General features: G+C 36.8%; 1 protein-coding gene across 1 annotated transcript; it reads right to left on the reverse strand.

The window, feature by feature from the left end:
• Window positions 1-2,819: 2,819 nt before the first annotated feature.
• LOC135077513 (uncharacterized) lies at window positions 2,820-4,914 on the reverse strand. Its single transcript, XM_063972068.1, has 4 exons — window positions 4,827-4,914; window positions 3,978-4,130; window positions 3,464-3,619; window positions 2,820-3,037 (listed from the first exon to the last, which is right to left on the reverse strand). The coding sequence occupies exons 1-4, from the start codon at window positions 4,908-4,910 to the stop codon at window positions 2,882-2,884; spliced, it is 549 nt and encodes a 182-aa protein (XP_063828138.1). The 5' UTR covers window positions 4,911-4,914; the 3' UTR covers window positions 2,820-2,881.
• Between the last annotated feature and the right edge of the window lie 7,546 nt (window positions 4,915-12,460).

Raw genomic sequence — 12,460 nt, forward strand, 5'->3', positions numbered from 1 at the left:
TCAATGTTGCACATTTGAATAAATAAACAATTAATTTAGCAGCTTCCTAATTATATCAATCCACGTGTTGTACGTAATTACATCGTTATACTTCTTGAATTAAGTGATTAAAATATCTAATTGTTAATTAGATCCCACCAAAAACATTCTGTAAAAAACTAGCCAAGTCTCAATGGAGCTGCTTGTTTATGTAAAATGTAATGAAATCTAGACAAAGTCGTGCCAAGTCTATGGTTCCTTACTGCAATTTCTTTATTATTATAGTTAGTGTTGTGTGACTTGGCCGTTGAAGGGTACAAAACCAGGTGCTCCATGACACCATTGCACCAATCTGTCGCCAGAATCGCTACCCATTGACGATGGAAAATTGCCTCTTTGAAAACGTTGATTCAATAACCAGTCAAGTAGGATTGATAAAGCTGCGTATTTCAATAATACTTTATGTATGATTATCTTATAAAGATTGTTCAACGGCCAAGTCACAAAACATTAACTATAATAATAAAGAAATTGCAGTAAGGAACCATAGACTTGGCACGACTTTGTCTAGATTTCATTACTTTTTACATAAACAAGCAGCTCCATTGAGACTTGGCTAGTTTTTTACAGAATTTTTTTGGTGGGATTTCACTCTTTTTGTAGAAAGTGGCATAATTATTTAACGTCGTCGTCTTTTCTATTAAAATTATCGACATTTTTTTTACGATATTAAACACAAATAAACTAAACGACCTTTAAAATGGACAACAAAGCAGAAGTTGTTTTAATAACTTAACCTTAGCCAATCTCACCATATAATAAACGAAATCAACGAAATTCAAATATTTACACAACATTCAACTTAATCGACGGGGGGATCTAGAAAGAAAAAAAAAATCTGGACACCGCGGTGCAGAAAAATGACGTTCAAAGTGCTAGCGCCATCTAGCGGTGAGCGGTATAGGCGAACACCACGGTGCCGGTGTGGCGCTATTAGTAGTATTGATTATGAATGTGGTGTTACTCCAGATCTTCGATTTTCCTAGTTTTTATAGTTTTCCCTTTATGTAGTCATTAAACCCTAACTCTGTACCAAATTTCAGCTCTCTGAGTTTATGGGAAGTACTAGTTCTATTTTGATGATCATCAGTGAGTGAGTGAGTGTCATAAATGCGAAACTTTGCTTTCGCTTAACTTTGAAACTAAATGACCTACAGACTTGAAATTTTGGATTTTAAGTATGTGATTATAGCTTACTAGATAACGAAAATTTCAGCGTTCTGGTCTTATCCAGAGGTTCTCAAATAGGGGCCTGAAAATGCGGCGAAATGGTTCCAGTAAAGGATGGTACGGCAGTGTTTGCTTCGCGCTCGACTTGGCGGGGGCACTGCCGTGCCCCCAGATAACGTTAGTAACGAGCTACTAAGTTTGTTAAAAGAATCAAAGAAACGTTTATATTCAACGCGGTCTATATTCTAAGTTTGCATTATGATGTCAATTATAGTACCTATTTTCAGGTGTTGATATTGATATTGCGATCAAATCAACTGGTACTCATCTTATTAACGACCGCCGCATTCTAAGTTTAACTAATGTCAAAAAATCAAGTTCTTAACTGCAAGTACTTAAACTGTTCATTTAATTTCTAATATTTTTACTTGAACACCAACTTTGCATATAGTATGAATGATCCAAATGACGGACATTAACCCTTCGGAATGGGCCACTAAGATGATTGCCCGGTGCCGCATGGTTGCCCGAGTTGCGGGATTGATAGCACCCGCGTCAGACGAAGGTTGACGTTACTTAATGCCACATTGCCGCGTATGGATTCGTTTGTTTTCCTTTGGGTCAACGACCTGAGGGATGGGACCTCTATCGTTTTGATTTAGACATTTGGACATGAATCGTTTTAAAGTTTGGATTGGGGTTGCTCGTCAATCAGATAAAGTTTGGCCGTACCAGTTGTAGAGTTTTCGAAGTAAGGAGCTAGAAAATTGTTTGTGTGTACCTATTATGCTTAGATTAAAACAGAAAGGGAAGATACGATTGCTATAAAAAACTAGGCCCAAGCAATATGGCGAATGTCAGTGTCAGTGTCAGACGGGTGTCAGTGAGTAGTAATCATAAGTTAATTGTATTGTAAGGTCCTATTTTACAAATGGAAAGTGATGACACGGATTTTGTTTTTAGATGTTAAATTTTGTTCGTACACTTTTCAAAAGTGCAAAAAGGCTGCAAATGTGTATTTATTTATTTAATACATTACCTATATTTAACCGTTACATTTTTAGTGTTTTATATCCTTTTGAGGTTTTGTCCAGACACTGTTGTTCTCTATACAAATTACGTATTTTTATACCTATGAAAAGACCATTTAGTTTCTTCATTGACCTGACTGACCCGGAATCCTTTGCTTCGTTTATTGCAATTCACCGCCCTGCTATCGCTTAAAGTAGGTAACTTCAATGCCGTAGGATACGAACGAACCTTGGTATAAATAATTATATCCAACTACATAATTATCCGAAGGCCATTTTATTATAGTGTTAATAAAATACTTACTCGTATAAAGGCTTCAATGGTGTACTGATTGAGAGTGTTGAACTCTCTTAACATGGTCTGTGTTGGACTCAAAGTTGAATAAGATTAAGTAGTCAGGTTTTAAAGGAAGCTAGGTATAATGACCGAACTTGGTAACATGGGTTGCAAATTAAACGATTAAATCTTAGAGACAAAAAGGTTTGTGTTGTTTAGTATAGGTAGTCGACAGTAGGTACATAAAAACTAGAAGTAAATACATTTAAGTTTTAATTACATAAGAACTCAAAGAGAATTGCTGATCTACTGTCGTCCGTCCTAATGAAATGATACTGTGATGATGTTTAAAGTTTACAGTAACTTAGTCACATTTCTGTTTAAGTTCATAGTACGCCAAATAACAACTTTGCAACACCTCGTCCTTGTACACGAACACTTCCATTCTGTAGTCACCAAAAACCTGCGGCACGTTGAATTTCTTGTTGTCGAAGTAGTACTGCTCGGCTATGTAGTCCCCCTGAAGAAAAATATACATTTAAGGTAGTATATATCACTTAAAACACTTACTACTATAATACTTACTCCTTTCCGACGAGGGTAAAAAAACCGATTGAATTTAGCCACTTTAATAGATTTTACTGAAGTCGACTGGGGAAGTCTAATTCCAGCAAAAGACAATTTCTGTATGCGGATGTTGATAGAAATTAATTACGTAGCATTTACTACTTACACTACTTTCTTCTTGCTTCTACTAAATCTTTAAAAAGAGGCTGACATTAAAGTGACTGAGTTGCTTGCACTGCTTCTTCTCAGCTCTGGCCCATATTACTGTCTCGAAGCAGTGGTAGGGTTGGGACTTGTAAAAGTGCTCTTTGGGAACCTATTTGCGATAAACAAACAATTTGAATTTGAACTTATAGTTTCTGTAAAAAATACAACTTACAGCAGGAATTGGACATCCTTCGCTTCCCGCTTGCGATAAAATATCGTTCGCGATATCTCCCACAATACTCTTCAGTAGGTTACAAAGTGTGTCCTTCATGTAGTACGCGCCGGGCTTGTAGCCTCCGTCTTTTTTTAGAGAGCCCTTAAGTTCGACCTGTAAAATATATGGACTTCCAAGTGCATGAATTTAAATTAAAAATAATAGATATTCTACAGAGAATTAAATAATTAATAGATGGGCTGTGGGTAAAGCTAAGAGTAGGTGAGATGAAGTCCCCTGATGTAAAAACTAACTGCTGCAAGTCAATATCCAGATAGTTACTACTGTAGTGTGTTTTGAAATATAATTTTTTGGCTTACAGTATTATCAAATCTCATGAGTATGTATAAAAGCAAAACTTAATAGAACTTGGTCTAGGTACCATCTGTGCGGGAATAGCCCGCAGACTGCTTAATATTGAAACGACTACGGGATACTCCTATGTATTCGTATTTACATAAGAAACACTTACAACTATGTCGTCCCCAAGATCATACGGCGCTCCGAAGCTAATTTCCAAAACGTTAGTGCTTCGGTTATATTTCTTCTGCGTAATACCAAAACGTACTACGGAATCCACACCATCGCAATCTGACAATGATTGGAATAGAAAATCTGATGGGCCCTGTTGAAAACCATAATTTTAATGTATCATATTAATTTATTAGTTGTAGTAGTATTATTAGTACCTATATAGTAGGTAAATTACATATTTTACATAAATATTATACATGTATAACAGGTTAAGTGCTATCTAAATTATAGTGTTACACAAAAGTAATTGATCTAGCGAAGCATTTAAATAAGTATAAATTAAACAATTTAATTGACATTAGATTTAAATCTATACTAATATTATAAAGCTGAAGAGTTTGTTTGTTTACTTGTCCGCGCTAATCTCCGGAACTACTGGTCCGATTTGAAAAATTCTTTCAGTGTTAGATAGCTCATTTATCGAGGAAGGCTATAGTCTATACAACATCACGCTACGATCAATAGGAGCAGAGCAATAATGAAAAATGTTGCGAAAACAGGTTTTTCACGCGTACGAAGTCGCGGGCACAGCTAGTTATTATTATAAATGTAAACATTGATAATAATATTCTATAAAGTATTCTAAAATAGGTAAGAATAAGAAAACAAAAACAATCAAGGCATATCATCCAGAACGGAATATTATTTTCATAGTTTACTTTGTGCCTATAATTAGATATTGTTCTTATTTCAATGATATTATTACAATACAATTTGATAAGCTGAATCTATAATCTTTAAATTATGAGGCTTTAAATTATTAGATTTTAATTTTTCGAATACTCACCACTATTTTGTGGTCACGCTGCAGCATAACCACGATCGTGATGACATCACATATCACCAACCACAGCAGAGCTTGGGCGAACATTATTGAATGGCTGGAAAAGTCTAGCTCCAGTAATATGTCCTCGCTTGTATTTTATAATCTTTGAACATCATCTAGGCTATTCATTTCCAGTATAAGTACAATATAATCATAGACTGGAATTTAATAATACACGCAACTCATAGTTGCACGTGAAAGAGTTATGGGATAAAAATAGTAGGAGGGTTGATAAAGATTATTTTCAATATCGTTTTTTTAAATAGCATTATCAAATAAATCATGATCATGAAACGTTACAAATCATATCATCATTTCAGCCATAGGACGTCCACTGCTGAACATAGGCCTCCCCCAATGCTTTCCATGTTGATCGATTGGTAGCGGCCTGCGTCCAGCGCTTCCCTGCTACCTTTACGATGTCGTCGTTTCACCTTGTAGGTGGACGTCCCACGCTGCGTTTTCCGGTACGCGGCCTCCATTCCAGAACCTTTCTGCCCCATCGGCCGTCAGTTCTGCGTACTATGTGCCCTGCCCATTGCCACTTCAGCTTGCTAATCCGTCGGGCTATGTCAGCGTAAGCATAAGCATATATACAAATCATAATATAAATCATGAAAGTATAAAAAAAAGTATGTATAATCCCCAAATGGACTTTATACATGAAAACACGTGTCAATTAAATTATTTAGTGCGATGGCCAAGTCAATAATTTATGTAAAACGTTAAAGATTTCCTGGCCTGGACTTGGTATTACATGGATCTCACAACTTTTTACCGTAGAACAACTGAGTTGCGAGCCTTGTTTTTTTTGACAAGTATTGTTTTTGATGGGATTGTCGATTTACCCCTTCAGCCAGCGATGTCAATGAGCCCAAACTCTGACTTATCTCATCCAACCTTCTTTCCTTTAGGCAGTCATCTAATTTGTCACCTGAAGGCCGCATAAACAAGAATATAGGCAGAATGCTAAAATGTCCACATGGAGTTAAATCACACAGTAACGCGACACATTTATTTTGTAACTAACTACATGAATGCAATCTCAAGACAATTTGTGATAAAATATTTCTACTTCACGGCTGCAAGCCCTAAAAGGATCATGTGAAACGCGTAATAAAAGTCGTTAATGCGTCAAACGTGACTTTTAGCTGCTCGTATCTCTTGGATTTAACTAGAGATTGCAATCCGGATTATTCGAAATTCGAAAATATCTGAAAAATCCGGATTTTGAGGCTATAAAAAAATCCGGATTTTTACTTTGAAATCCGGTTTTTTCGAATACTTATACCCCAAAAATTTTATCATAAAATCATAAACCAAAATATCTATTGAATGCAACAGGGATGCAAAACAAGCGAAGTTTTGATTGAACGCACCCGCACTTCGTCGCACAACACTCACACCTGCACTGTGCCTGCACAATGACGCATCATTCCGCATGCGTAAGTGAATTCGCTAGTCGGCCAGTGAGTTTTATACGAGACGCTGATTCTGAAACACCATATCGCTGAGTTTTAAAGAGCAGCTAAATCGGCAAATATCCCTTGCAAGTGTAAGTCATCATCATCATCATCATCTCAGCCATAGGACGTCCACTGCTTTCCATGTTGCCTGGTTGGTAGCGGCCTGCGTCCAGCGCCTTCCTTCTACCTTTATGATGTTATCGGTCTACCTTGTGGGTGGACGTTCCACGCTGCGTTTTCCGGTACGCGGCTTCCACTCCAAATTCAAATTATTTATTGCATGTCACTCCAGAACCTTGCTGCCCCATCGGCCGTCAGTTCTGCGTACTATGTGCCCTGCCCATTGCCACTTCAGCTTGTATCCGTCGGGCTAGTATGTCAGCGACTATACTTCGTTTACGGATCTCCTCATTTCTGATTCGATCTTGTAAAGAAACACCGAGCATAGCCCTCTCCATAGCACGCTGTGCAATTTGAGCTTCTGTATAAGGCCTAAAGTGAGAGGCCACGTTTCCGAACCATAAGTCATCACTGGTAACACACATTGGCTGTAGACCTTAGTCTTCAGGCACTGAGGTATTTTGGACGAAAAGATGTTGCGTCGTTTCCCAAACGCTGCCCAGCCGAGTTGGATTCGACGATTGACCTCTTTCTCGAAATTGGACCTACCCAGCTGAATCGTTTGTCCGAGGTAGACAATTAGACATACTTGTCAACAATCTCGAGAATTGAGCTCCCAACCGAAACTGGGTAGGGCGCAACATGGACATTGGACATAAGCTTTGTTTTCTCCATAATATTCATCCGCAGGCCAAGTGTAAGTAGAGATCTTCAACCTTGCCCATCAAATTCACCCAGCGGATCCGATTTACTTACATTAATTCATCTCGAAATGTTATTGTATGAGAATGGGGGTGATTGTGGAGAGATCCTTAAAAGAGTTTTAAACAGGTTGTTGGCTATACCGCCAACCATTTAGCTGGGTTGATGATGGAGTCAAGAGGTGACCATAGGAACTCTTAAACGAAACGGCGGAATCGCATCGAACTTGGGTTCGTTGGATTTGTCTTTTCGAGCACTTTAGTGCTAGATGATGCCCAGGGTCCTGATGATGGATTCGGGAGGTGGCCATAGGAACTCCTAAACGAAACGGTGGAAACTCATCGAATTTGGGTTTGTTGGATTTGTCTTTTCAAGCACTTAAGTGCTAGATGATGTTCAGGGTCCTGATGATGAAGTCAGGAGGTGGCCATAGGAACTCCTAACCGAAACGGCAGAAACAAAAGAGCACTTTGGTCGTAAATAATGACCAGGGCCCTGAGATTGAAATACAACTTAAAAGTGTAAAATAAAATTATAATAAAAAAATGAGCTCCCCTGGCCTACCTGGAAATCTTTATAGACTTCGGACAGGTCTGGTCTAGTAAGGACAATCTGTTCAGGTGTCAGGTAGGGATTCTTAGATGGATCAAACTTGGAGTGCAAGTGTGGTTTTGTTCCCCAGTCGACGAAGCACATGATGTCGTGCCCTGCGTGCCCAAACAACTGCAAGCAGCAAGATTTAATGAAGGCTACTGACAACGCCACTCTTGTGGCAGAGTTTTGGGCTGACGCTGTGTAGGTTTGTTGTCGACACGACAAGAAGAAGAATAAAAAATATATTTTATAGGTACAAGCAAGTTTTTATTCTGAAATGCAGTTGTACTAAAACGAAAAAAATAATGCAAGGTTCAAATAATTTCGAAAGCTTGTAGCGCAAACCGAAAAAAAGAGGATTAAATTCCATGCGCGATAATAAAATAAAACGCTTTTCTTCAAAAACTTACATCTTTTTGAAAAAAAAACTACGTTTGTTTAAATTAAATTGATGGTTTAAAAAATTTACCTAATATTCGAAAAATCCGGATAATCCGGATTTGTACGTAACACAAATCCTGAAAACCGGATTTAAGAAAAATCCGGATTTTGCAATCTCTAGATTTAACAGTTGATTAAATGTCAGTGAAGTCCATTGTAGCCAAATAGCAGTAGATAGCCTTACTTTGGAGTTATGAAATGAGGTTGCCCGTAATTTCTTTCCATTGTTTGTACAGGGCACAATACTTTGTAATTAAATATTAAATTCGATGTGGTCACTCGATAAATGTACCGATGCTGTTAAATTAAATGATACGATCTGATTAGATGTGATCGGGCTTTAGAATGATGAAATAAGATAGTTTTGAAACAGTATTCTTATACTTATTGGGTTTCACGTGGATAGTGTTACAATCAAAGAATAAACATCTTTTAAATTACTTCTTGTTGCGTCGACCACAAACCTACACAGTGTCAGCCCTAAACTCTGAAATTACTGATTGAATAATAAGTAATACATTGGATTTTATTTTTTACACAAAACTATCCCCTTCTCGAGTTGCCTGGAAGAGTTCACTTCCTAGCAATAAGACAGCCAAAATGTGCCATTACCACTGATTGTGTTTCTAGCATTCACTTTTGTGTTTTGTACAATAAAAACACCTACCTTTGCTTAAAAGTCTATTACGAATACATAATTGCGGTATATTAAATACTCAACGGAAGTGCTATACATTAGGAAATATTAATCTGTCTCAAATATTATTTCATTAAATAGCTTATCTAGATGTTTATCTTGCTAGGATAATAAATACCTAATACTCGAAGAATTCCTGATGCAATTTGTGAACTCATTTCGTCATTCGAAACTTGCGCAAATAGGAACTTGTACAGTAAAATTCAAAAATAGGTTTACTATTTTAGCTCTATTGCAGCCTTATTCCATTGTAATAGCAGGCAATATCTGCACAAAGTTTGTACTTATTTTTGGGCTTAAGTACATAATCACTTTGTAAATACTTTAAGGGTCTAATTAACTAACGGAAACTACTAATAAAGGTATCAGATTTACAATTAATGAAATATGCATCTTTGTTTGTTGAATAGTACTAAAATAAATAATTAGGTACCTTGAACCATTGGCTGATACTTATGTTTTCCTAAAGTAGAAACTATACTTAAAACTGGTAATCGAGTGCGACTTCAAGTATTTGAACCAATGCTGGAGTTGAGTTAAATTTGTATGTAATCACTGAAGTGTTTGAGCGTAGATTAAATGGTCTATGTCAAGTAAAAATAAAAGCCGAATATTCTTTATTTTTTCTTTTAGAGTCAACTTTCTTGAATTTCCTTCAGCCTCAGCGTTTCCGAACCTCTGTGTTCCTACAATCGTAAAGTAAAATCTGCAACTATAGTATACAAATTGTTATCAAGAGCAACCTATCAGTGCAAATAAGTAAAAGAATGCGCTGTAAATGTGAACTAAAACGTTACGCGTAAGGTAGAGACATCGAGACCATAATTATTTAGATAACATCTTCGCTTGGCTTAATGGCTTTCTCATGCAAAACGGTAGATGTCATTCATACAAACTAAGTAAAGAACTGCAACGTACTCTCTGTTCCCAGCTCCCATACAAGTTTCCGCGAGTGGGTGGGCAACCGCTTTGTGGCGAACTAGAGCGATCTGATAAACCACTCAGTTGCTGTTTTCATTCAAACTACGCTAAACAGCAAGATCGTGGCATAGGAAGCTGTTACACCGTAACGAATCTGTCAATGAAGTGAGCAAGTAATTAAAAATATTGGAACATTTAGAAGTGCTTTTTAAAGCTAACTCACTCAACTCATTCACTCATTATATTTTTACCAGTAGGCTTTTAAAATGTACTTTTACACGTTACTAATATTATAAATGCGAAAGATGTATGAATGTCTGGATGTTTGTTACTCTTTCACGCAAAAACTACTGAACGGATTTTGATAAAACTTTACAGTATAATTGTTTATAGCCCAGAATAACATATAGGCTATAATTTATGACGATCTGTGACAAACTAAATTTCACGCGGGTGAAGCTACGGGCAAAAGCTAGTTAAAAATAAATGAATATTTATTTTAGACAAAGTCCTGGGCACTCCTAGGTCCATTCATGTTCGTGACAGATTAAACTCTGTTACCGGTCGTGTGTCAGCTATTTCAGACGGAAACGGATGCCTTTGGCAGTTAGTAAAGTTTGACAACAGGGTTGTTAACCTCTGTTCGATAGGTAGGTAAACTCTCGTAAATTGGAAGAAAGTCTGCCGTAGAAATATGGTGTATTAACAATAATTCATAAACGAATTAGCTGCATATTTATTTAAACAGTACCTATTCGAATTTCAGTTAGCTCAGAAGTTACGCGTCGGTGTAACAGAAGGCTTACAGTGCCTCTAAAAGGAAGTAGGTATCAGAGCAATGACAGGCGTTGGTGACGTCACAGCTGTCTGGTACTCTGGTGGGGCGGATACAGTTTGCATACAGAATAAGATCAAGATAGCTGCTGTGGTGATAAGTGGCATTTGGTAACAATAAATCATAAAGTATACTCGTACCTTGCCTAGCATAAAAAAATACCTATGAAGCTGACAATATTTTGATAATATGTATTAGAAAATATGTTTTACTTAAGATTTTGCTAAAATATCAAAGTTTTCTTTTGAAGTAGTTTGCTAACTATTTTCAACGCCAATTTTCCGCAATTCACCGCTCTATACTATTGTAATTTTTGCTTATCCTTGAAAATTGTTTTGAACTGTCGTATAAATGACGTAGAATTTAAATAAAGTTGTAGGTATGTTTCTCCTTATTTCACTGTAGTTATATTATTTCAGGGTCTTTACAAGTTAACTCTTAGGTAAAAGTAAAATATAATAATTTTAATTTCACCTAAAAGCTCCGTGGAACTGCTGTTAAAATTATTAGTTCAAGTAAAAGATATTGGTTCGACGAGTGGCGGATTGTCTCTAATTTATACTTTAGACTGAGTTTAAGGCCGTGGTTAATGGACTGGATTGTTAATAAAGTATTTCGCACTTTCAGTTCCTAGGCTGCCTAGATTATAAAATTAAAACCAAAAATTTCGGCACTTTTTGCTTGCATTTAAAAAATCGAATGATTAAAAATATTCTTGTTCTCATGAATTTGTAAATATTCACATCCGTGTCATATATCATGCACATTTTAATTTTATTGCAAAGATTAAAGAGCACAGTGGTCGGACATTTCTACTCAGTTTTTTAAAAATTCAATATTTGAGATTGTAGCCTTTGGTTAGGTATATTGGTTTATTATCATTTGATTAGTGTTGCAATAAATTAAGAATTAATTGATGTGTCTTTTATTGTAATTTAATTTCTAGTAATTTCCAATTGGTAGGTGGTCTTGATCACCACACAATCACTTGGTCAAAGTCACCTAGACTTTGCTTGATTTTTTCATGTATTTTTATTGATACTTCAAGTTGCTATGCACCACGCTACACAGCAACTGGTCGTATTGACGTGGCTTAAACATTTGTATCCCAAAAGTCCTCTATCCGACCGGTGACCACCTTAGCGTGATTTGTGTTCTTGGGTCTTAATATTTAAACTTTTTTTAATTCGCAAAAGTACAACTACGCCACATCAGAAGTTTTTGTTGCAAAATAGCATTTATTACGACGACATAAGATGCTACATTTAGGTTGATGTGCTGTTTGTCCAACAGTGATATATTTAGCCCGCGGACTCACGCATGACCAGCGATACTAGATCAAGGCAATCGCGCAGTCCACTTCCCGCGACCGTTGCAACTGTCGTCGCAGCCTTGCAATCAGCAAACCGACTCTTTATGCTATGACAGTTGTCGCATACGTCACGTCAAAAATATCGACATGGGCACACGTATGGGCTGGTATTGAAGTCGACGCATGACACGTTTTCTCACGAATATAACATTGATAAAAGCCATTTACAGAGCTACTGAAACGCTTTAATGAGTACTTACAGCCTTATGATTCCATACAATTTTTACAGCTGATGTTTGGTCAGTCTTCCAAAACAAAACACAACATCTAGCCTCAAACCACTCAAACTATGCTAGGCTCGTAGATGTGTACAAACAATATTTCCCTACTCACCAATTTATATTTATGAGCACTAGTTCCGTAAGTATTTGAATGGGTACACGTAATACTTACATGACAAAGACACACTTAGGTTTAATATCGTTCAAATATGTAACTTATAAAGTG

Source organism: Ostrinia nubilalis, chromosome 13 (assembly GCF_963855985.1).
Source record: "Ostrinia nubilalis chromosome 13, ilOstNubi1.1, whole genome shotgun sequence".
NCBI lineage: Eukaryota > Metazoa > Arthropoda > Insecta > Lepidoptera > Crambidae > Ostrinia > Ostrinia nubilalis.

What these genes read in the sequence shown, in the direction of transcription:
- LOC135077513 (XM_063972068.1), bottom strand. Translation starts at nt 4,910, where the DNA reads ATGTTCGCCCAAGCTCTGCTGTGGTTGGTGATATGTGATGTCATCACG. An exon ending in AGCGTGACCACAAAATAGTG is followed by an intron (nt 4,131 to 4,826) that starts GTGAGTATTCGA and finishes GGTTTTCAACAG; the next exon opens with GGCCCATCAGATTTTCTATT. An exon ending in AAGGATGTCCAATTCCTGCT is followed by an intron (nt 3,038 to 3,463) that starts GTAAGTTGTATT and finishes ATTTTTCTTCAG; the next exon opens with GGGGACTACATAGCCGAGCA.